Source organism: Squalius cephalus (genome assembly GCF_949319135.1).
Source record: "Squalius cephalus genome assembly, chromosome: 7".
Classification (NCBI taxonomy): Eukaryota; Metazoa; Chordata; class Actinopteri; order Cypriniformes; family Leuciscidae; genus Squalius; species Squalius cephalus.
In genome coordinates, this window is record NC_137128.1 from 46681083 (window position 1) to 46707783 (window position 26701).

At 41.6% G+C, this 26701-nt stretch overlaps 1 protein-coding gene across 1 annotated transcript in view; it reads right to left on the reverse strand.

Annotated features, from left to right (window-relative positions):
• The window catches only part of LOC307161148 (protein APCDD1), a 26760-nt gene continuing 59 nt past the window's right edge, over window positions 1-26701 (reverse strand). Inside the window, exons 1-6 of the mRNA XM_079875700.1 lie at window positions 26469-26701; window positions 9833-10004; window positions 8214-8424; window positions 7404-7730; window positions 3679-4000; window positions 1-2389 (exon numbers count right to left, since the gene is read on the reverse strand). The exon at window positions 26469-26701 is cut by the window's right edge and continues 59 nt beyond it. Coding sequence (XP_079731826.1) covers window positions 1962-2389; window positions 3679-4000; window positions 7404-7730; window positions 8214-8424; window positions 9833-10004; window positions 26469-26505 — 1497 coding nt within the window. The 5' untranslated portion in view covers window positions 26506-26701 and the 3' untranslated portion in view covers window positions 1-1961. The remainder of the gene's footprint in view (window positions 2390-3678; window positions 4001-7403; window positions 7731-8213; window positions 8425-9832; window positions 10005-26468) is intronic.

The window sequence follows — 26701 nt, forward strand, 5'->3', positions numbered from 1 at the left end:
TTCAAGTTTCAAATTTATTGTCATTCTGTTGTCCTTTGCTGAAGAATGTAATGGTTAAACAGTTAATACACATTTTTTTTGGTTGATGTCTGTGTGTAGTCGATAAACATGGATCTTAATATACAGTTATTAATATTCATTACACAGCAAAACAACAGATATAAACATCTTAAATGTGTTTTTATGCATTTAAAATGACGGCAATGTCAGAATAAAGCAGGACATTTTTATTCCATTAAATTCTCAATGTGATTTTGTGTTTCACGCTCAGGATTGACACTATAATACATCCACATTATACAGTATGAAATATGAACTATGTTATAGCTATGAAACTTATTAAAAAACATCAACTGACCCTTAATTTTGCTTCTTAAGAATCTTTAGATGTTTGTGCTGGAAAACGAGACAGAAACACTGAGGAAGAACATCATGTTTTGCAGCATATCTGCAATTTTTCTATAAAGATATTTTGCAAAGTGACAGTTCATTCCAGCACATGTAAGAATAATGTCTAATCGATATTACCACTTCGTCAGCATATTTATAAATATACTGTTGATGAATGTGAAGGGTCAGTGGTCCGTGGAGTTTGACTGGCCTGAAACAGCATGTGTTAAAAACCCTCCTGAAAACAGCTCTATAAAGTCAGCAGTGATTATCTACAGTTATTAAAGGTCCCATATTGTAGACCTTATTGTAGGTTTTGATGTCCTTAAGAATATATATTTGCGGTATAAGAACCAAAAACCATCTCTGTATATTTTTACAGCTCGTTTCTCAGGAGCTCCGCCAAGAACAGGTCGAGTTTGGCCTGACTACTTAATATTCATGAGCCTCTCTTCTGATTGGCCTGTTGTTTTCAGAGTGACCCACCATTGGTGGGGGTGGGACTGTAGGCGGAGACTGAGTAGTTCTGACATCACATTTATACAGAAGTCACAACGGCTCGTGGAAAGGCACAGCTACTTTATGCAGACTGTGTGCATGTGTCTGTGGATCGACTGTTTTGAAACTTGTATGGTAGTTTCATCGACACTAGACGAATTAAACAAGCCAGGAGATTTCAGTTTTGACAATATGGGACCTTTAATATTTCCCTTTCCTTCCATGTAGCCCTTGAAATGGTTCATATCGTCGTCTTAAACTCATTCTCGTATAAAAATACCTCTGATATGAACGTCCACGTCTCACTCGTTCTGCAACGAATGCTTTACGGGGGAAAACACACAGAGAAATTAAAGTTCTAGCATTTGTCATTTCAAACCTGTGAGCTGGTCGGTTTCTGTCAAACGTTAATCGAGAATTTTTTTTTTTTTTTAAGCTACTCGAGTCACACCAACAAAATAAGTCCTACAGAGACAGTAAGGGACACATTTATAGACACACACTCACACTCAAACACACACTCACACACACACACACACTCTCACACACACACTCACACTCAAACACACACTCTCACACTCACACAAACACTCACACACACACACACACACACACTCACACATATACACACACACACACACATTTGGAGTGCATTTACATTTATAAATAGTTTGTAGGAACATTTCTCAAATTGTCTTCCACTCGTCTTTATGAGCGAGGCTCCTGCTCTCTATGAATGGGAAAGAAAGTGAATAAACAATGACAGAATCTTCATTTCGGGCGTGATTTTTTTTTTTTTCCTTCAACACTCGTGGAAAACAAAGTCTCGTCAGAAGTGAAAGCGTCGGGCTTCGTTCGTTCTAATAAAGTGCGGTTATCGTTGTGCAGCAGTTTTAATTAGTCCAATCATTATTACACAAGTGCATTCTGGGTCTTCAAGTCAAACATGTTCCAGAAACATCCACATTGGTCCTTCATCAAAAGAATCCCATAAACGCGAATAAACTTGAAAACGCCACCGTCGTCGCCAGATCGCCATGGTAACCACCCCGGCAACTGGCATGAAAATGCACTTATTTGTCTGCAAACATAAACGCGAATAAACTCAAAATCGCCACCATTGTTGCCAGATCGCCATGGTAACCACCCCGGCAACGGTTGCTGAGTTGCTGCGGGCCCTCGGCGATGACCTCTGACCTGCACTGGAGTAATGGCATCTGATAGGACGTGGCTCTCCTCTCGGGCTGGTCCGGGCTGGAGCCGTCGCTGGGCCGCTGGCCGTTGTAGAGCAGGTTTCGCCCGTGAGCGTCCGTCTCCACGCGGAAGAGCTCGTACTCCGTGTGCGGGAGGCGGAGCCCCAACGCCACGCAGCCATTGGTCGGAGTGACGTCCTGCTCCACGCCAACACGCCACGAACCCTGAACGCCACACTCGTTCCCCTCGAAGACGTTCAGCAGAGACGTGGTTGCGAGATCCATCGGCATCACACGCATGTGGTTCACTGGAAGGAGAATTAGTTCATTAAAGTCCATTAATACCCAGATCCGGCCCGCATCTGGCACACGTGGATTCCTCATGGCCCAGATCTGGCCCGCATCTGGCACACGTGGATTCCTCATGGCCCAGATCCGGCCCGCATCTGGCACACGTGGATTCCTCATGGCCCAGATCCGGCCCGCATCTGGCACACGTGGATTCCACACGGCCCAGATACGGCCCACATCTGGCACACGTGGATTCCATATGACCCAGATCCGGCCCACATCTGGCACACGTGGATTCCTCATGGCCCAGATCCGGCCCACATCTGGCACACGTGGATTCCTCATGGCCCAGATCCGGCCCACATCTTGCACACGTGGATTCCACACGGCCCAGATACGGCCCACATCTGGCACACGTGGATTCCATATGACCCAGATCCGGCCCACATCTGGCACACGTGGATTCCACACGGCCCAGATCCGGCCCACATCTGGCACACATGGATTCCTCATGGCCCAGATCCGGCCCACATCTGGCACACATGGATTCCTCATGGCCCAGATCTGGCCCACATCTGGCACACGTGGATTCCACACAGCCCAGATCCGGCCCACATCTGGCACACATGGATTCCACACGGCCCAGATCTGGCCCACATCTGGCACACGTGGATTCCACACGGCCCAGATCCGGCCCACATCTGGCACACGTGGATTCCTCATGGCCCAGATCCGGCCCACATCTGGCACACGTGGATTCCTCATGGCCCAGATCCGGCCCACATCTGGCACACGTGGATTCCTCACGGCCCAGATCCGGCCCACATCGGGCACACGTGGATTCCACACGGCCCAGATCCGGCCCACATCTGGCACACGTGGATTCCACACGGCCCACATCTGGCCCACATCTGGCACACGTGGATTCCTCACGGCCCAGATCCGGCCCACATCGGGCACACGTGGATTCCTCATGGCCCAGATCCGGCCCACATCTGGCACACGTGGATTCCTCACGGCCCAGATCCGGCCCACATCGGGCACACGTGGATTCCACACGGCCCAGATCCGGCCCACATCTGGCACACGTGGATTCCACACGGCCCAGATCTGGCCCACATGGATTCCATGCGACCCAGATATCAAATTATGGTGCGTTAAATCATATTTTTCCATAATTAATTAAATTGGCCTAATTAACGCATTAAATCGACAACACTAGTTTTTGGATTTCTTATTGCAGCAAAATAACAGGCCCAAGGCGATTGTACGTTAGGAGTTGTGAATGATATTCGAAGAGTCTCACCTTTGAACACGAACTCGGTGCCGCCCATGACGCGTGTGGACCGAACCCCGCGACTGTACCGTCCTCTGGCGTAGATGCTGAACGCTGGGTGTTTGCAGACCGGGTCAGAGTAATGGTAGTATCGGCCCTCCCACGTGTTGTTGTTGTCGTGGAAGATGAAGTGTCGTGTGAGGAACAGAACCTCGGGCCGGACCTCGCAGCGCCGGGACACCCAGTGCCCGTGGAGACTCACCGTGAGCTCGGGTCCGTGCGGGAGAACCGGCGGGTGGAGGGGGTCCGAGAGAGACACGATACCACACGAGACACAGCTGAGGTCGTGGTTCTGACAACAGACCAGAAACACGGAATCTGATTACCTTCAATTCAATTCAGTTCACATTTATTTGCAGAGCGCTTTTCACAATGATATTTAAACTGTAAATGATACATTCAAACTACAAAACTGTAAATTATATTTAAACTGTAAATGATACTTTCAAACTGCAAAACTGTAAATGATACATTCAAACTACAAAACTGTAAATTATATTTAAACTGTAAATGATACTTTCAAACTGCAAAACTGTAAATGATACATTCAAACTACAAAACTGTAAATTATATTTAAACTGTAAATGATACTTTCAAACTGCAAAACTGTAAATGATACATTCAAACTACAAAACTGTAAATTATATTTAAACTGTAAATGATACTTTCAAACTGCAAAACTGTAAATTATATTTAAACTGTAAATTATACTTTCAAACTACAAAACTGTAAATTATATTTTACTATAAATGATACTTTCAAACTGCAAACTAGTTATGCTTCTATTAATACACAATCAATAAAAAGCACCCATGCATGAGGCACATGACACTGAATACACACATGCAGAAAACAAGAGTTTGATCCACCCAGAAAACCACCGTTGAACACACACACACACACACACACACACTCACTGGTTCTGCTTTTGAGACTCAGGGATGGAATTGCAATCATGTCCGTCGAGTGGCTAAATCAGGAACGATGTGTTAATGAGGGCTTTAATGGTGTGCGATGACGCAGTGCATGATGGGATTGAAATGGACGCCACATGCTTGAGGACTTTTGATTTTTCTTTCCGGCTTATTCTTCGATGGGCTCTTGTGGCTGATTTTTCAACCCGTTTTTTAATAGCACAAGAAAAAAGTAAACATCTTTCCATAAAGAGGAATTTCTATATTACATTTTTTACGAGCTCATGTCGACCGAAGCTGGTTTGTGTCACAAAAGCAACTACTAAAACGAAGCAACGTGCACATAATACAGTGTGTGTTTACAAAGCTGTTCTTTTGCACAAAAACAAACAAAAAAACACAAGTTCAAAAGAACAGCATTTATTTGATATATAATATTTTGTAACATTATAAAAGTCAATTTAATGAATCCTTGCTTTAATTTCTTTCATTTTTAATCTTATTTACCCCAAAGTTTTTCCTGAAGCAGCAAAACTGTTTATAGTTTTCAACAGAGTCTTTTCATGGCAACACTTCACAATAAGGTTCATTAGTTTACATTAGTTAACTACATTCATTAGCATTAACTAATAATGAACTGCACTTCTACAGCATTTATTAATCTTTTTTAATGTTTACTAATACTTTTATTAAAATCTTGTTAACACTGGTTAATGCACTGTGAACTAACATGAACAAACAACGAACAGCTGTATTTTTATTAACTAATGTTGACAGAGATTAACAAATACTGTAACAAATGTATTGCTCACCCAGAACACCCTAGCAACCACCTAGCAACCACCCAGAACACCCTAGCAACCACCCAGAACACCCTAGCAACCACCCAGAATATCTTAGCAACCACAAAGAACACCATAACAACCGCCTAGCAATACCCTACCAACCACCCAGAACACCCTAGCAACCACATAGCAACCACCCAGGATACCTTAGCAACCACCTAGCAACACCATACCAATCACCCAGAATACCCTAACAACAACCTAGCAACCACCCAGGACACCTTAGCAACCCACTAGAAACACCCTAGCAACCGAATTGCGAGTTTTGCCACTGCAAGCACCACTCACATTTTCTTCAGGAGATGTACATTCTAGTAGTAAAGTGTTCCCCTTCTCATCACTAAACGCTGCTGGTCAAAAGTCTTTGCCTCTTACTGAGAGAAAACACGAGTCTGAGACTCAAACCAGAGTCATGTTTACTCTAAGCTGAGACATTAATTCATACAGAAAGAGGTTTGGTTTGTTTCAACAGAGACGAGAGCAAGGCAGGCCGTCTTCTCTTTTATTATTATTATGATTATTACTGAGATCCTCCTGATAAAACTCTTCCAGATGAAGGAGAAGTCGAGCAGAGAGATAAACATCCTTCAACACACCAACAGATCACGAATCTCAGCGTTAAGAGAAGATCTTTCATCCTAAACTCAAACATCATCTCAGTCTCGGAAAACACACACACGCACACACACACACTTCTCACTGACACGCTTTGTAATGAATAATATTAATAATACTACTTTTTTTTTCTTTTTTTTAAATGTGTAAATTTCTCTTTAATGAAAACCTGTTTTATGTTTGCTATATATTTTTTTCTTTTTTTAGGATGTTTACATATTTTTATAATAATAATTGAAGTGTTTGTAATGAATAATAATGTTTTTTGTAATGAACAATATTTTTTATAAATAATAATACATTTTGTAATTAATTATAATAATATTAATAATTAATTTAATCTATTGTTGTAAATGTTTTAAATACATTTGTAGATAAAAGACAGTTGTTTTAAGTAAGTATGTTTTAGGATGTTTACATATTTTTCTAAAAATAACTTTTTGTAATGAATAATAATATATTTTTTTTGTAATTAATAATAATAATAATATTTTTGTTAATGTTTAAACTTTTTTGTAAATTTGTAAAAAAAACTTTTATATTTGCTATTTTTATGATGTTTACATATTTTAGAATAATATAGTTTTTGTAATTTATAATAATGTAATGAATAATATTTTTATAATTAATAATAATAATAATACATTTTTGTACTGAATAATAATATTTTTGTAATAAATAATAATATGAATAATTTGTTTGTAATGAAGAAAAACTAATATTTTATGTTTGCTATTTTTTCAGGATATTTACATATTTTTATGAAAATAAAATATTTTTGTAATGAATAATAATATTATTTTTTGTAATTAATACATTTTTGTAAATGTTTAAACACTTTTTTGTAAATTTGCAAATTGCTTTTTAATGAAAAAAGATTTGTAATTAATAATAGTGCATTTTTGTACTGAATAATAATAATATTAATACATTTTGTAAATGTTTAAAACGTCTTTTTTTAAGGATATTTACACATTTTTATAATAAAAAATGTTTTTGTAATGAATAATAATGTTTTTTAGATTTATAATTAATATTTTTTTAAATGTATGTTTTTGTAAATGTGAAAATTGCTTTTATTTTATTTATTTTTTATTTATTTTTTTTTTACAAAAAAACTAACATTTGATGTTGAAGCCTATAAAATTAATTTTCTTTCAAGGATGTTTACATATTTGTTATTTTACATTTATTAAGATGATTTATTAGTTGCTTTTTCCAAACCTGCTTATTACAGCAGTAAGTCACTCCAGGCTGCCGATTACAGTGACTTCACCACAGTTTTCAGACAGAATGTTCACTGAATGTTTTCTGGGCTCACCTCGGCGTTCTGCAGCGCCGGCTGATAGCTGGAGGGTCTGTAGTAAATCCTCTGCGCGGGGTCGGTGTGAACGTCTCCCAGGTAAAGCTCCTCCACCAGGTGATCCAGGTTGTGGTGCAGGTACTGTTTCTCCAGCCTCAGCAGCTGAAGCTCGTGCATGGAGAAGTTCAGGCCTCGGTACCAGTCGCAGTCACAGACGCTCTCGTCGCTCCACAGGTCATAACTCACGTGAGGCTCCCAGGATCCGGGGTCCCGAGAGGAGCCTTTACAGGTGCGGTTCAGTTTCTGACCGAGATCTTCAGCCACCGACGCCGAGTGACACACAACCTGTCGAGACAACACACGTTTATTTCTACAGTACACTGTAAAAAACGATCGTGATTTTAACGGTAAAAAACTGCTACAGTGAAAAGACGATAAAACGGTAAACGGTAAAATAACGCTACGGTGAAAAAACAGTAAAATAATGCTACGGTGAAAAGACGATAAAACGGTAAAATAATGCTACGGTGAAAAAACGGTAAAAGAATTCTACAGTGAAAAGACGATAAAACGGTAAACGGTAAAATAATGCTACGGTGAAAAGACGATAAAATGGTAAACGGTAAAATAATGCTACGGTGAAAAGACTGTAAACGGTAAAAGAATGCTACAGTTTGATTTGTTAACAGATCTTTTGATCTTAAAAATGTATTGATTAACTTGACCTTGACGTGTTGTCCAATTTTGCAACCTTATTGAAAACTTACTGTAAAGTGTTACCAATATGTCCTTATCCGTACATTTGAACATGTGTTTATGTTTCTATACCTGTGTGCGGTGGATCTGGTAGTCGGCCTCGGTCCCGCCCCGTACAATCCAGGACGCCTGTCGGAGTCGCAGTCGGCCCCGGATGAGGAGTGTGTATGTCGGGGCAGTGCAGTGGTTGTCGGCGTAGTAGAACTGGAGAGCCTGGAAGGTGTTGTTGTGAAAGAAGCGGTACGAGCGCGTGAGAAACTCTGGACCGGGTCGTACCTCACAGCTGCCATGAGGGAACAGAGAGAGTCAAGTCACCTTTATTTATATAGCACCTTTTACAATACAGATTGTTTCAAAGCAGCTTTACAGAGATAATGTACTGCATTTAATTTTACAGAAAAAAGCTGTTAAATAATTCACAGTATGAATACTGTAGAATTACAGTAGATTACTGGCGACTCTGCAGCCAGTATTTTACTGTAAATTTGGAAAAATGAATTTCATGTTTACGGTAATAAACCGTAAAATATTTTCACAGTATAAATACTGTAAAATAACAGGTGAATCTGCAGCCAGTATTTTACCATTATTTTACAGAGAATTTTTTTACAGTGTGTTTATTATAAGTTGTTTATCTATGCACATTATTATTGTTTTAACTTCATGTTCCTGGTAATCTTGAATCAGAATAAGTTCCTCTCGCAGCATCTCTTCTCTTCTCTGATGATGTGGGCGGGGCAACCTGTCACTCACATGAGATCCACCAATAGCAAACCATAACCATCCAATCAATTCCCCACGGACAAAATTAAGCCCCGCCCACATTTGTTGTTGTTTGAGAAGCCTTTCACTCAGATTTACGGCACAAAGGGGTAGAAAAGACTTGCGCAACTTATGCTTTATGCCGACTTTAATGTTGTAAAATTCATAAATTATGACACAAATTCAAAATTCTGGTAAATTACCGGTAACAGATCATGTGTGAACAGGACCTTTTAAAATATACCGGTGAATTGGATCCGGCAATTTACCAGTAAGGGAGATTGTAACATTACCAGTAAATTACCGGTAATATGCGCTGTGTGAACACGGAATGAAGAGGTATGTTGCACCTACGAGGTCATAAAATTATGACGCATTTACTCAGTAATGTTTACAAATGTCTTCAAATTGGAGTGATAGCGAGACTAAAGCACTTCTCCTCATGCGGGTGGATGAAGACAACGGCGTGGCGTTTAAAGATCACTTCAGATGACTGAAATCACAGAATTTAACGGTATTTTGGAGCTGATGTATAAATGGTCTCTTACCGGTAAAAAGCCAGAACGCCGTTGCTTGTGTAAACAGTATATTTCGGAATTTACCTGTAAAGCCATTTTTATGGCAATTTTACGGTAATTTATCAGGTAAATTTGACTGACAATTTACCGGGTCATTTTTACTGGCAATTTTACGGTAATTTACCGGGTCATTTTTACTGGCAATTTTACGGTAATTTACCGGGTCATTTTTACTGCCAATTTTACGGTAGTTTACTGGGATTGCTGTGTGAAAGGGGCTGATAGTATCATTATTCAGATCAATTCAGTTCAAGTTTTGTTCTCATCTAATAGTATTCTTGCAATTAAATCGATAATATACATAAATACTAATGGCCTTTTAAAAGAAAAGAAAGGCTCTAACGCTCTCACCCGGTGGACACCCAGTGGCCCTCGATGTTGGGCGGCATCTGGACCGTGATGCGGGCGCCATTATGCAGGTGTTTCAGCATGTGGAGGCACTGTGTGTGTTTGGACGGCCAGCCGAGACTCTTCTCTAGCGCCAGACGAGGGGAACGACTGTCCGACGAGCCCTTCACACACCCTGAGGACATCAAACACAGCAACTGGTTAGATGAGTTTTAACAGGACATCTGATACACCCCAGACAGCAACATAGGGGCTGTTTACACCTGGCCACTTCATGCGTTTTTACAGATCTGATTTATCAAAACGATTTCATTTACACCTGGTCACATAAATGTGTTTTTGCAAAATGGATATAAATCCGATCTTCAATTTCAGCGCTATATGCAGATTTAATGGAGTTCACGTCACCGAAAGCAACCGATATGAGCTGAATTTTATTGATCATTAGCTTATTTCACTATTGTGAAATGACGGTGTTTCCATTAACCGATGTTATGCAACTGAAACGTAATTTTTTTCTCTCACGATAAGTCATTCCAATAATTATGGCGATGGATATTGGCAGGTTTACGTATATCACAGGCACCACACTAGCCGTTATTATTAAAGGGGGGGTGAAATGCTATTTCATGCATACTGAGTTTTTTACACTGTTAAAGAGTTGGATTCCCATGCTAAACATGGACAAAGTTTCAAAAATTAAATTGTACGTTTGAAGGAGTATTTCTGTGCCAAAAATTGTCCTTCCGGTTTGTCACAAGTTTCGGAAAGTTTTTTTCGAGTATGGGTCTTCGTGACGTCAGATGTAACGGAATTTCCTTATATGGGTCCTAAGGGCACTTCTCCGGTAAGATCGCGGGCGCGCGCGCACTCGTAGACCAGAGCAAGAGAGCGAAAGCAGTTCGCCATCAAAGCGCCCTGCCCGGCTTTTGGGAAGCCAATGTCACCAAAGAAGTGTGTTTTTGGTTGCCAGGGCAAGACAACCCTGCACAGATTCCCAAAGAACCCAGCGTTAAGGCACCAGTGGATGGAGTTTGTTTTTCCTGAGTATAAACGGAGTTGTGTAAGACTGTTTGTTCCCTGCATTTCGACGATGATTGTTTTATAAACAAAGCCCAGATCTACGGATTTGCAGATCGTCTAATGCTTAAGGATCGAGCAGTCACAATGATAAAGGTTCGGTGAGTAAAACTGCTTCTATTGTCTCTGTGTGTTGTTACTAGCTCGGCGCGTTAGCACAGCTTTAGCTTCGCCCACAGGGCCCGCCTCCAGCCGCTCGTTTTTTTCCGGAAAGACTCGGTACAGCCTATCTTTCTTTTATAAATATAATAAAACTAAAGACTTTTTGGAGATATGAAGGATGCAATACTACTCTATAGGTACTCAAGATTAACAGGAGATTGAGTGAAAATGAGCATTTCACCCCCCCTTTAAAGGAAGGAGACCTAGGTGTGTTTTCCAAGCATTAATAGCAAGGAAAGACCCTTATACTTGTTTTGGGGTGTTTCTCCCTCATTTCTGCTTCGATGTCTTGATTGTGGCATTTCTTTGTCATTTAGAATCCATTATTCTTGTAATTCTTTTGTCTTTTATGAGTTCAATAAAGAACTCTGTCTCGTCTTCTGTCCAAACACACCGCGCCATCTACGTCATGTGACTATAATGCGCAAAAACTGTTTCCATTGCAGTTTTGCGTAATATTCCTTTTTCAAACTGCCTGAAAAACTCATGCGAGCGTGAAAACTTTTTTGCGATATATGGGAGGTTTTGCAAAATTGACGTGTTTCCATTGGCCGTATTTTCAATTCGCAATTTCAATTTGCGCAATTTGAAGGGTAATGGAAATGCAGCTAGTGACTCAAAATGCACACCAGTAATGTTCTTTTCTAAGGCATGTCTAAAAAGGCATTATAAAGGTCCAAATTGAACTAAGGCCTAATCCTGGCTTAGTCTAAGCCCTGTGTGTGAAACCGGGCCAATATGTCATAATGTTTACTTTTAACGTCATAACTTTTGCTTTTTATATCATAATTTAGACTTTTTTAGAAAAAAATCCCGAGCTTCCCACTCGTATTTGTGGTGGCGTTCATGTGTGTTACGATCTTTTCGACATGACTTGAACACGCCATTGACCCATTCCTCCCTTAAAGAAACTTCCAGATCACTGATATTCTTTGGTTTTCACATTACCACTGCTTTCTTTAAATTTCGCCAAATATTTTAAATGAGATGTTAATTTGAAGACTGTCCAGGCCACTCAAGAACAGTCTACGACTGATCCCTGAACCAAGATTTTCCCATCCTGCAGGAAAGTCCATTGATCCTCAAGCTTCAGTCTCTGCACCAAAGGCATCACCATCTTTGCCAAAATGGCTTTGATACTTCAAAGAATTCATGATGTCCTTCATTCAGTCAAGATTTCCACTTCCACAGAATAACATGACAGGAGCGCCTCCATGTTTGACCATTCTTCTGCTCAGAAGAGCATCAAATCTCCAGTTTGGTCACATCACTCCATTAAACTAGCCTGGGAAAACCCAGACAACTTCCGGCAAATTTAGATTTGCTCTGCAAGTAGTCTGGCAAAGAGCTCATTCAAGCCCATTTCTAATCCGTCGAAATAGCGGCACCAATCAGAAACGTTGGGGCGGACTTTACACGATGACGATCGCTCTGATTGGTTTTAGGTCTAGCCAATTGCGCCCATTGAGCGACGTCCGTTGGTGAAGCGCAGCAACTTTTAAATGCATTATTATATTCAAATTGCAAACACATGAGGACAGTCTCCATGAAAGACCCACTGGCAGATGAACGTGCTTCTACATTTCTCTCCGAAACGGTAGGAAATTAAATTAGATTTAATAGAGGATTTTAACTGTGACACAATGATTGACAGGACAGTTTAAGTGACAGGATGCACGCGACAGATCCGTCCGATAAAGATGATGAAGTAGTATGTCCCAAAGCTTGCCTACTTTTTTGCTACACATTCAAAAGTAAATACCTTTTCTTCACAAAAAGAGTACATACTTTTATGGCGTAGTGTAACTTAGGCGATTTGGGACGCAGGATATGGCTTTACATGATGCCGATCGCTCTGATTGGTTTTAGGTCTATCCAACTGCGCCCAGAGGCATTTGAGCGACGTCCGTTGGTGACGCCCCTTTGGAAATGAGTTATTAATGAAGCTTTGCCAGACCATAACTCAGTTACTACTGAGAATGGTCTGGGTTTAACCAGGCTACCATTAAACGGCACAATAGGGAAGACTTGCGCATCTTACGCTTTACCCTAAATTAATAAATTATGACTCAAATTCAAAATTCTACAGCTCTACAGAAGACATTAGCCCCTTTCACACATACAGTCTTTACTGGTCAATTACCGGTAACAGATCATGTGTGTACAGGACCTTTTCAAATATACCGGTGTAACAGTATTAGCTGTTACTTTGGTATTTTTTTCATACTCACCACTAGGGGGTGCATGAGCGTTAGAACCTCTTGTATTTAAAAAGGGTAGTAGTATAGAAGTCGTCAGTTTGTTTGGAAGAGGGAAAACACTCATTGGAGTCCTGATTGAGAAACTTTGTTAATTAAGTTCTTAGTTGGTGGGCCGCTCCTATTATTCAGATATATATAGCTGCATGCCACTAAAGTGGACAGTGGTTATACCGGTACATTGGTTCTGGCAATTTACCAGTAAAGGAAGCTGTAACATTACCAGTAAATTACCGGTTATATGCGCTGTGTGAACGTGGAATGAAGATAACGGTATTTCGCGGGTACAAGGTCAGAACTCACTGACGATTTGGGCCAATCAGAAGCCGTTGAAAGAGTAACGACTTTGAGCCATTCATAAAATGATGACGCCTCCATGTTTGACCCTGTTCTGCTCAGAAGAACATCAATGTTCCAGTTTTGGTCACATCACTCCATTAAACATTATTCCAGGACTCCACAGGACTATCCAAATGAGTTTTAGCATATTCAAGTCGGCCTTTTGTGTTCTTCTCAGTCAAGAGTGGCATTCGGCAAGACTTCCCGACATGAAGGCCATGCTTGTCTAGGGTTCTTCTTATCCTCCGGATAATCCTCCTTCTTATCCTCCGCCTGCAAGTCTTTGGCAGTAAAATGAGTGTTTTTCTCAGTTGCTCTGATCAAACATTTTATTCCCCATAATGATTAGGTTTTCTTGTACAATAATCCTGCCAGATAGGTCTCTAGAAACTTTGAGTGTTTTGGAGAACTTCTTGTAGCCATAGACTTTCTAATGGAATAAAACAGTTTGTTCTCTTTTGATTTGGCCATATTTGCTACTCAACTTTAGCACATGCATGAGATAAATGTATGTATGTGTAACAGCACAAGCTAATTCAGTTTCCAAAGGCTTTCCAAAGTTTTAACACAATTGTGTACCATAAAAATAAGTTACTTAAAAACAGCAGCGTTGTTACAAAAATCCTATAACTCAAAAGCATTACAATATCCATCCATCCATCCATCTATCTACCTATCTACCTATCTATCCATCTATCTATCTATCTATCCATCTATCTATCCATCCATCCATCCATCCATCTATCCATCTATCCATCCATCCGTCTATCCATCTGTCTATCCATCCATCCATCCATCCATCCATCTATCCATCTGTCTATCCATCCATCCATCCATCTGTCTATCCATCTGTCTATCCAGTCTATCCATCTGTCTATCCATCCATCTATCCATCTATCCATCCATCCATCTATCCATCTGTCTATCCATCTGTCTATCCATCCATCCATCCATCCATCTGTCTATCCATCCATCCATCCATCTGTCTATCCATCTGTCTATCCAGTCTATCCATCTGTCTATCCATCCATCCATCCATCTATCCATCCATCCATCCATCCATCCATCCATCCATCTGTCTATCCAGTCCGTCCATCCATCCATCCATCCATCCATCCATCCATCTGTCTATCCAGTCTACCCATCTGTCTATCCATCCATCCATCCATCCATCTAGATAATTTTAATGTAAAACACTTTGAATTACCAGCTATAATTTCAGTTTATGTTAGTATTGAAAGGGTTAATTCATTCTGTAAATACTTGAGAAATGTTCGCATGTACAAATGTCAAAAGATCTGCAAATAAACACTGTAATGACACATGGTTTTAAAGATACTAACTGCACATCGTTTAGATCACTTGGCCGCAATTCAAGCTGAGTGGAAAGAATAATTCCAGAAATAACACACACACACACACACACACACACACACACACACACACACACACACACTCACACTCAGTGTGTGAACGTTAGGGGATATAAAGACCTGTAATGAATGTGGGAACGAGCTGGTGTTTTGGACAGAGATAAGGTGTTATAATTCATTTTTAAATTCGGTGTAATGACACTTGGAGAAAATAAAGCTCATGGTTGAGATAACACCAAACACATTTCTGGCCCGTGATCAGGACCTGCATACGGGCGCCAGATGAAAGGAGAGAAACCCAGAATAGCTGACGAATCTGAGGACTAAAACCTCGGAAATTAAAGAGTTTTAGTGCCTGAGGCTTCAGGTCTGCGTATATGAACACGCATTCCAGCGCAAGACCAGAAACATCAGCAAATATATTCCCAAAGTAGGAAACTTTATGACAAGAAACTACATCTGTCTGAATCAGAGTAAAGAGAGCATGCAGAATAACAGCGTTAACCATTTCAACCATGAAACAGTGCTGAAACAATCCTCTCAAAGTCAAAATAAAGGGTTTTCATAGAAGAAACATTTTTGGTTCCACAAAGAAACTTTCAGTGATCAATTTTATATAAGATTCACGCTCATTTGCATATTTAAACTTGTAACACAAGAAATGTTTGCCATTCTTAAAGTAATCTGTAACACTACAATAATGCTCATTTATTAAACATTAATGTATGAGCTAACCATGAGCAATACATTTGTTACTGTAATCTTTGTTAACGTTAGTTAATTAAAATACAGCTGTTCATTGTTAGTTCACAGTGCATTAACTAATGTTAACAAGATTTTAATAAAGTATTAGTAAATGTTGAAATTTACATTAACAAAGATTAACAAATGCTGCAGTTCATTATTAGTTAATGTTAACTAATGATTCTTACTGTAAAGTGTGACCGTCCACGTATCAAGTAACTGGGAGTGTGGAGATATATATTAGTTGCATGCCTCCCCGATTAACCCTTCATCCGCATTCATCTTTACGGATCATAACGAAACCCTTCGTTCTCCAGGGAAACTCCGGCCTGCACATCTGGGAACATTAGTAACGCTTCGCTGCTTCCCTCGTATCAAAGTCATCTCTCTCAGTCTCTCCTGAGAAACGCTTGCACCTCGTTTGCAGAAACGAACCCGTTCGACACGACAGCCATCGCCACTGATCCTCAACAAACTCTCCATACCGGCGTGATGATCCGATCTTCAACACGAAGGAACTGGATAATATCAGAGAATGTCTAATAAGGGGAGAACTTCCACTCTCAGTAAACTTCAGGCTTCTGAACTGGCTGCAGTTCCACTCTGGCTCCACATGAGGGCGCTCACAGGACGAGTGCAGTTCCACTCTGGCTCCACATGAGGGCGCTCACAGGACGAGTGCAGTTCCACTCTGGCTCCACATGAGGGCGCTCACAGGACGAGTGCAGTTCCACTCTGGCTCCACATGAGGGCGCTCACAGGACGAGTGCAGGATGAATGGAGGTCTATGGCGCTATACCCCTCAAAATCCACTTTTCTCAAGATATCATTTTTTGTCTAGTAATTTGAATGTTGTATTCGAAAGGAGATGCAAAGAAATTACACATTGCTGGGTGTTAGATTTTTCAGAGTCACTTATTTGCTTTAAAAAGTCTTTTAAAATGTCAGTGACGTCATAAACATCGTACGACCAGAGATACTGCTTTACGGCAATCCTTCAGTCACTTTGGTGCTTTCAGCTCTGCACTTTCTTTTCTCTCGAGGCATCGACAACACAGCTGACACAGGGAAACACACAACACAGCTGACACAGGGAAACACAACACAGCTGACACAGGGAAACACACAACACAGCTGACACAGGCAAACACACAACACAGCTGACACAGGGAAACACACAACACAGCTGACACAGGCAAACACACAACACAGCTGACACAGGGAAACACACGACACAGCTGACACAGGGAAACACACAACACAGCTGACACGGGGAAACACACAACACAGCTGACACAGGGAAACACACAACACAGCTGACACAGGGAAACACACAACACAGCTGACACAGGGAAACACACAACACAGCTGACACAGGTAAACACACAACACAGCTGACACGGGGAAACACACAACACAGCTGACACAGGGAAACACACAACACAGCTGACACAGGGAAACACACGACACAGCTGACACAGGGAAACACACAACACAGCTGACACAGGCAAACACACAACACAGCTGACACAGGGAAACACACAACACAGCTGACACAGGTAAACACACGTGACACAGCTGACACAGGTAAACACACGACACAGCTGACACAGGCAAACACACAACACAGCTGACACAGGTAAACACACAACACAGCCGACACAGGGAAACACAACACAGCTGACACAGGCAAACACACAACACAGCTGACACAGGCAAACACACGACACAGCTGACACAGGGAAACACACGACACAGCCGACACAGGGAAACACAACACAGCTGACACAGGCAAACACACAACACAGCTGACACAGGCAAACACACGACACAGCCGACACAGGGAAACACACAACACAGCCGACACAGGGAAACACACAACACAGCTGACACGGGGAAACACACAACACAGCTGACACGGGGAAACACACAACACAGCTGACACGGGGAAACACACAACACAGCTGACACGGGGAAACACACAACACAGCTGACACAGGGAAACACACAACACAGCTGACACAGGGAAACACACAACACAGCTGACACAGGGAAACACACAACACAGCTGACACAGGGAAACACACAACACAGCTGACACGGGTAAACACACAACACAGCCGACACAGGCAAACACACAACACAGCTGACACAGGGAAACACACAACACAGCTGACACAGGGAAACACACAACACAGCTGACACAGGGAAACACACAACACAGCTGACACAGGGAAACACACAACACAGCCGACACAGGCAAACACACAGCACAGCTGACACAGGGAAACACACAACACAGCTGACACAGGCAAACACACAACACAGCTGACACAGGGAAACACACAACACAGCCGACACAGGCAAACACACAGCACAGCTGACACAGGGAAACACACAACACAGCTGACACAGGGAAACACACAACACAGCCGACACAGGCAAACACACAGCACAGCTGACACAGGGAAACACACAACACAGCTGACACAGGGAAACACACAACACAGCTGACACAGGCAAACACACAACACAGCTGACACAGGGAAACACACAACACAGCTGACACGGGGAAACACACAACACAGCTGACACAGGGAAACACACAACACAGCTGACACAGGGAAACACACAACACAGCTGACACAGGGAAACACACAACACAGCTGACACAGGGAAACACACAACACAGCTGACACGGGGAAACACACAACACAGCTGACACAGGGAAACACACAACACAGCTGACACAGGTAAACACACAACACAGCTGACACACGGGGAAACACACAGCACAGCTGACACAGGCAAACACACAACACAGCTGACACAGGTAAACACAACACAGCTGACACAGGCAAACACACGTGACACAGCTGACACAGGTAAACACACAACACAGCTGACACAGGGAAACACACAACACAGCTGACACAGGGAAACACACAACACAGCTGACACAGGGAAACACACAACACAGCTGACACGGGGAAACACACAGCACAGCTGACACAGGTAAACACACAACACAGCTGACACAGGTAAACACAACACAGCTGACACAGGCAAACACACGTGACACAGCTGACACAGGCAAACACACGACACAGCTGACACAGGCAAACACACGACACAGCCGACACAGGGAAACACACAACACAGCCGACACAGGGAAACACACAACACAGCTGACACGGGGAAACACACAACACAGCTGACACGGGGAAACACACAACACAGCTGACACGGGGAAACACACAACACAGCTGACACGGGGAAACACACAACACAGCTGACACGGGGAAACACACAACACAGCTGACACAGGGAAACACACAACACAGCTGACACAGGGAAACACACAACACAGCTGACACAGGGAAACACACAACACAGCTGACACAGGGAAACACACAACACAGCTGACACAGGGAAACACACAACACAGCTGACACAGGGAAACACACAACACAGCTGACACAGGGAAACACACAACACAGCTGACACGGGTAAACACACAACACAGCTGACACAGGGAAACACACAACACAGCTGACACAGGGAAACACACAACACAGCTGACACAGGGAAACACACAACACAGCTGACACAGGGAAACACACAACACAGCTGACACGGGGAAACACACAACACAGCTGACACGGGGAAACACACAACACAGCTGACACGGGGAAACACACAACACAGCTGACACAGGGAAACACACAACACAGCTGACACAGGGAAACACACAACACAGCTGACACGGGGAAACACACAACACAGCTGACACGGGGAAACACACAACACAGCTGACACAGGGAAACACACAACACAGCTGACACAGGGAAACACACAACACAGCTGACACAGGGAAACACACAACACAGCTGACACGGGGAAACACACAGCACAGCTGACACAGGCAAACACACAACACAGCTGACACAGGTAAACACAACACAGCTGACACAGGCAAACACACGTGACACAGCTGACACAGGTAAACACACAACACAGCTGACACAGGGAAACACACAACACAGCTGACACAGGTAAACACACAACACAGCCGACACAGGTAAACACACAACACAGCCGACACAGGTAAACACACAACACAGCTGACACAGGGAAACACACAACACAGCTGACACAGGTAAACACACAACACAGCTGACACAGGGAAACACACAACACAGCCGACACAGGCAAACAACACAGCCGACACAGGCAAACACACGTGACACAGCTGACACAGGTAAACACACAACACAGCTGACACAGGGAAACACACAACACAGCTGACACAGGTAAACACACAACACAGCCGACACAGGTAAACACACAACACAGCCGACACAGGTAAACACACAACACAGCTGACACAGGGAAACACACAACACAGCTGACACAGGTAAACACACAACACAGCCGACACAGGTAAACACACAACACAGCCGACACAGGTAAACACACAACACAGCTGACACAGGGAAACACACAACACAGCTGACACAGGGAAACACACAACACAGCCGACACAGGGAAACACACAACACAGCTGACACAGGTAAACACACAACACAGCCGACACAGGGAAACACACGACACAGCCGACACAGGCAAACACACAACACAGCTGACACAGGCAAACACACAACACAACTGACACAGGCAAACACACAACACAGCTGACACAGGGAAATACACAACACAGCTGACACAGGCAAACACACGACACAGCTGACACAGGCAAACACAACACAGCTGACACAGGGAAACACAGACAGCCGACACAGGGAAACACAGACAGCTGACACAGGTAAACACACAACACAGCCGACACAGGCAAACACACAACACAGCTGACACAGGTAAACACACAACACAGCCGACACAGGCAAACACACGACACAGCCGACACAGGCAAACACACGACACAGGTAAACACGTGCTGGAAGAGTTTTTGTTTTGTTGTTTTAAAAGACCATCAAGCTGTATCTCTGGTCATAATCAGTCCTTCACTGACCAATCAGCGTTCATTAGCAGAATGCTAGCGTGTTATGGGCAACAACAACTCAACCTGTAAGAAATCGAAAGGACAGAAGTACTCGTTCATTCAACTTTTGACCTATAACCCATGTTGAACTTGCAAAACCTACAATCAAATCTGAGATTTCTCAACGGCAATCGGGTGAAAGAGACAAATTTAGCCGTCTAGCCCCATAGACTCCCATTCATTCTGCACTCATGGGCGATCGCCGCCAGTGGAGCTCTGGTGGAACTACAACCACAATTCAGTACAATAGGAGTTAATAGGGAGTGGCCAGGCTCTCCGTAGACAGCCTCTGATAATATTCTGAATGTTCTGATCCAATCTGACCTCTGACCTGTAATGCCTGAATCATAATCATACACTGTTAGTTCATTGGCCAGATGTGAACTGAGCGACTGAGTCTGGTTTCTCTCAAGGTTTTGGTTCCACTGTCGCCTTATTCGCCTTTGGCTTTTGTCTTAGTTGGGGACATTAAATTTAACATTTAATTTAATATTCAACACTATTCTTGACCTGCATTGACACCATTATATGAGAACTGAACTGAGCTGGACGGTTTTCTCCAGAGCGGCTATATACACTCACCTAAAGGATTATTAGGAACACCTGTTCAATTTCTCATTAATGCAATTATCTAATCAACCAATCACATGGCAGTTGCTTCAATGCATTTAGGGGTGTGGTCCTGGTCAAGACAATCTCCTGAACTCCAAACTGAATGTCAGAATGGGGAAAGAAAGGTGATTTAAGCAATTTTGAGCGTGGCATGGTTGTTGGTGCCAGACGGGCCGGTCTGAGTATTTCACAATCTGCTCAGTTACTGGGATTTTCACGCACAACCATTTCTAGGGTTTACAAAGAATGGTGTGAAAAGGGAAAAACATCCAGTATGCGGCAGTCCTGTGGGCGAAAATGCCTTGTTGATGCTAGAGGTCAGAGGAGAATGGGCCGACTGATTCAAGCTGATAGAAGAGCAACTTTGACTGAAATAACCACTCGTTACAACCGAGGTATGCAGCAAAGCATTTGTGAAGCCACAACACGCACAACCTTGAGGCGGATGGGCTACAACAGCAGAAGACCCCACCGGGTACCACTCATCTCCACTACAAATAGGAAAAAGAGGCTACAATTTGCACGAGCTCACCAAAATTGGACAGTTGAAGACTGGAAAAATGTTGCCTGGTCTGATGAGTCTCGATTTCTGTTGAGACATTCAGATGGTAGAGTCAGAATTTGGCGTAAACAGAATGAGAACATGGATCCATCATGCCTTGTTACCACTGTGCAGGCTGGTGGTGGTGGTGTAATGGTGTGGGGGATGTTTTCTTGGCACACTTTAGGCCCCTTAGTGCCAATTGGGCATCGTTTAAATGCCACGGCCTACCTGAGCATTGTTTCTGACCATGTCCATCCCTTTATGACCACCATGTACCCATCCTCTGATGGCTACTTCCAGCAGGATAATGCACCATGTCACAAAGCTCGAATCATTTCAAATTGGTTTCTTGAACATGACAATGAGTTCACTGTACTAAAATGGCCCCCACAGTCACCAGATCTCAACCCAATAGAGCATCTTTGGGATGTGGTGGAACGGGAGCTTTGTGCCCTGGATGTGCATCCCACAAATCTCCATCAACTGCAAGATGCTATCCTATCAATATGGGCCAACATTTCTAAAGAATGCTTTCAGCACCTTGTTGAATCAATGCCACGTAGAATTAAGGCAGTTCTGAAGGCGAAAGGGGGTCAAACACAGTATTAGTATGGTGTTCCTAATAATCCTTTAGGTGAGTGTATATACATATATATGAACTAAATGAATAACTTTTTACAGCAAATATGAAACATCACTGAACTTACTTAAAGGAACACGCCGACTTTTTGGGACTTTATCTTATTCCCCGTATCCCCCAGAGTTAGATAAGTCCACACACACCCTTCTCATCTCCGTGCGTGCCGTAACTCTGTCTGACGCACCCACCGCTAGCCTAGCTTAGCACAAACACTGGAGGTAAACGGCTCCAGCTAGCATACTGCTCCCAATAAGTGACAAAATAACGCCAACATTTTCCTATTTACATGTTATGATGTGTATAGTCACAGCGTGTACAAATAACAAGGTCACATGAGACACAGCCATCTTCTAACCGTACACATACTGGGAACTATATTCTCAGAGGGCGAAGCACTGCTACTTTGGCGGAGGGATTTGGCGGAGGGATTTGCTCGCAGGACCTGAGAAGCCCCGTGGTGAGGAGCAGAGAGTTCACTCAGAGTTGGATGCTTTGGATCACAGACTGAAGTTTGGTCTCTTTTTAAAGACGACACCTGGCAAATTATTGCTGAAGTGAAAAAAAGTTGAAAAAGGTAAACTTTAAAAAAAAATGTTATAGAATTTTATTATGGAAAAATGCACAAAACTACTATTTTAAATTGTTATATGAAATGTATATTTTCCAAAACACATTTTACTCTAAAACTGTGAGAAAATAAAAGCCATAAATCTAAACAAGTTGAGGAACAGGTTGATATCTCAAGAAACGAGCTTTCAGTGAGATGTTGTTCGGCTGCAGTACCGAACGCTTCCACTAGAGGAAACTCGTCTCCATTAATTTCCAATGCGCGAACAACACAAGTGACTGTCTTCTCAGGACCATTTAACCTTTTCGAATAATGTCCATATTTTATTTGTGTGTTCACACAGCAAGTGCCAAAACATTTATCAAGTTTCATAACATCCTAATGAGAAAAAAAAAAAAAAAAAAAAAAAAATTCATATTAGAATGATTTCTGAAGGATCATGCGACGCTGAAGACGGAAGCAGAAAATTCAGCTTTGATCACAGGAATAAATTACACTTTACTATATATTAACATAGAAAACAGCTGTTTTACATTGGAATAATATTTCATATTATTTAGTGTATTTTGGATCAGCATTAATTGCTGTGAAGAAAATACTTCTTTCAAAAGCATTAAAATCCCCAGACTGCTAGAGTAAAAGTACTTACTTTGTTCCTGTAGTATAAAAAAATCAAGTTATGTATTTAATGCTCGTTAGAGGGATCAGTGAACTGACTTCCATTCTGTTTCTGTCTGGTTTCTCACACTAATTCATGACAAATCATGAGCATTTTCATCCTTCCGTTGTTAATGCCGAGGCGAGCAGAGCCAAACACTCGGTTTCTTTCTCAATCAAAGCGTCCACAACTCTCGAGAGTCGAGACCAAACCACGAGAACATTTCCAGCTGGCCCGATCCCATCGCTGAGGTAACAGCTCACACACACACTCCAGAACCATCAGTCCACAACACAACTCCATCTATAAGCTCTTTACCACACGTGCTCCGCGTCTGAGGGCCGCTTTCTTCCGGAGAGTCGCTTTAACGGCCCTCTCGTTAATCCTGATTATATATACAAGTTTATGAGCTTGTAGACGTTTTAATAGATGCATGATTCAATGGAGGAAAGGGTTTCATGCGGATAAGAATAGAGATAAACCACATGTATTTAGAGGAGGATACCAGCTAACAGGGAAAAGTTCTGGCAAAAGTTCTCTTAAAGTTACGAGCAAACGTTCTACCAGAATGCTTTATCTGGTCTTTAATAATGTCCTCAAAAGAAATCATTCATGCATCGTTTATTTAAACATTTCAGTTGGATCGGATGTTTGCCTATCGTTTTTTAAACGCTACTTCTGGTTTCGGAATGTTCAAAACATTCAAAAGTAACGTTCCAAGAATGTCTGCAAAATGGAATGTTCACTTAACGTTCACAAAACAGTTTGAAACATTTGAAAAACTGGACGTTTTGATCATTCAGAGAACATAACTCAATGGGCAAAACATTATCAGAATATATTTGGTAACACTTTATTTTACAGTGTCCTTGTTACATATGTTACATGCACTTACCATAGTAATAACTATAAATTATGCATAATTACATGCAACTGACCCTCAACTAAACCCTAATCCTACCCTAACCCTATAGTAAGTGTGCTTGCTTAATATTACTTACTTAAATATATAATTACACTGTAACAATGACACCTTAAAATAAAGTGTAACCTAATTATTATTATTTATTTATTTTAAAATTTCATGTTTAATTCAGTTTATTTCTAAATATTTGTGAAATTTACTAGCAATTCCTGAGGGAAAATCATTTCAAACTTGGTGATTATGTATCAGAATTTTAACATATTAAAGGGATCATATCATACTTTTTAAAAATATATATATATATTTTCCCAGATAATATTTTATAACTTAGGCCTATATATTTTTTATAATTATAATGGTAACACTTTACAATAAGGTTCATTAGTTAACTATAGTTAACTAATAATTATCTGCACTTATACAGCGTTTATTAATCTTTGTTAATGCTTATTTCAACATTTACTAATACTTTATTAAAATCTTGTTAACATTAGGCCTGTAACTAACATGAACTAACAATGGACAGCTGTAGTTTTATTAACTAACGTTAACAAAGATGAACAAATACAAATTGCTCATTGTTAGTTCATGTTATTAATACATTAACTAATGTTAACTAATGAACCTGTAAAGGGTTGCCGCTTAAATGACATTGGACCCCATTGACTTTCATTATAAAAGACATTATTCAAAAACATAAGCGTGAGTAAACACAAGTTGTGGCTCAGATAGCACACAGTTTGAGCTTGATTATGTTTAATATCTAAGGTTGCAGTCTGGCTTCTCCTTGACCTGATCCTGAGGTTTTTCCCCTTATAAATTCCCAGCACATCTAATCTGGCCTGGTTTTACGGCTGCTGGGAAAGCCTGCTATAACGCGCCACTTAATTGAACGTTAGATTCTCTTAAACACACTGGAGAGAAAGTGCATATGAAAATATCTCTTTATCTCTCAGCTCCGTTTGAAGTGTGTGCCAAACGTTGGTGATTTCCAGCTGATGAAACGGGTCAAACACAGTCCGGGAGTCGTGCTCTCTTCCCACGGGACACTTCATGAGATCCACTGCACGTGTGTGCAGAAATACAATACTTTATGTTATTGTATCCTTAGCCTACAACCTGTACATTCTACGTTAAGTTTAATAGTATAAACTATCCCCTTGCACACACACACACAGTTTTCTAATAGGGTCAGAAATGAACCAGAAGTGGCAAAAATTCCCCATATATTTGACATTTTAGGGCACAAACACCCTTTCTAAGTTTGTCTGACTTTAGACACTCCAATATTACGTTTAAAATGACCCTCAAAAATCAAGATCTAATCAATTATTACGTTTTGAGGAATCTGTTCACACGCCATCATAAAGAATAAGGTTTGCGGTTGCTGATTTTAACTACAGGTCAAACTCAATTAGTTTTTAACAAACTATCCAGTTTGATCTAATACTCGCTATTATGACATAATTTAATTCCCTATTATATAAAACAGCACTCAAATGCTGAAAAATATGTCTTTTGCGTTAATTTAGACTGACAGGATGCAATCTATGCGATACCGACGACATTTCTAATTGATTATGATATTAATTTTCTATTCTATTCACAAATACATAGTATTTTCATATGTATCAATCTCTAAACAGGACAATGAAAGTGAATGAAAGCCCTCACCGATCGCCACCAGCAGCAGAAGCACAGACACAGCCATTGTTATTCCCACAGAATGAGATTCGCTCAGGATCTTCCTTCCTCAGATTAATCACACATGAAGTTTCTCCTTTATCCAGAAGTAGATTCACTCCGACAACATCCATCAGAGCCGACGCGCTGGAGACGAACATCTGAAACACTCGCGACGCACAATCATCGATTAATATAGCGATGAGTTATTGTTCCCACAGGAG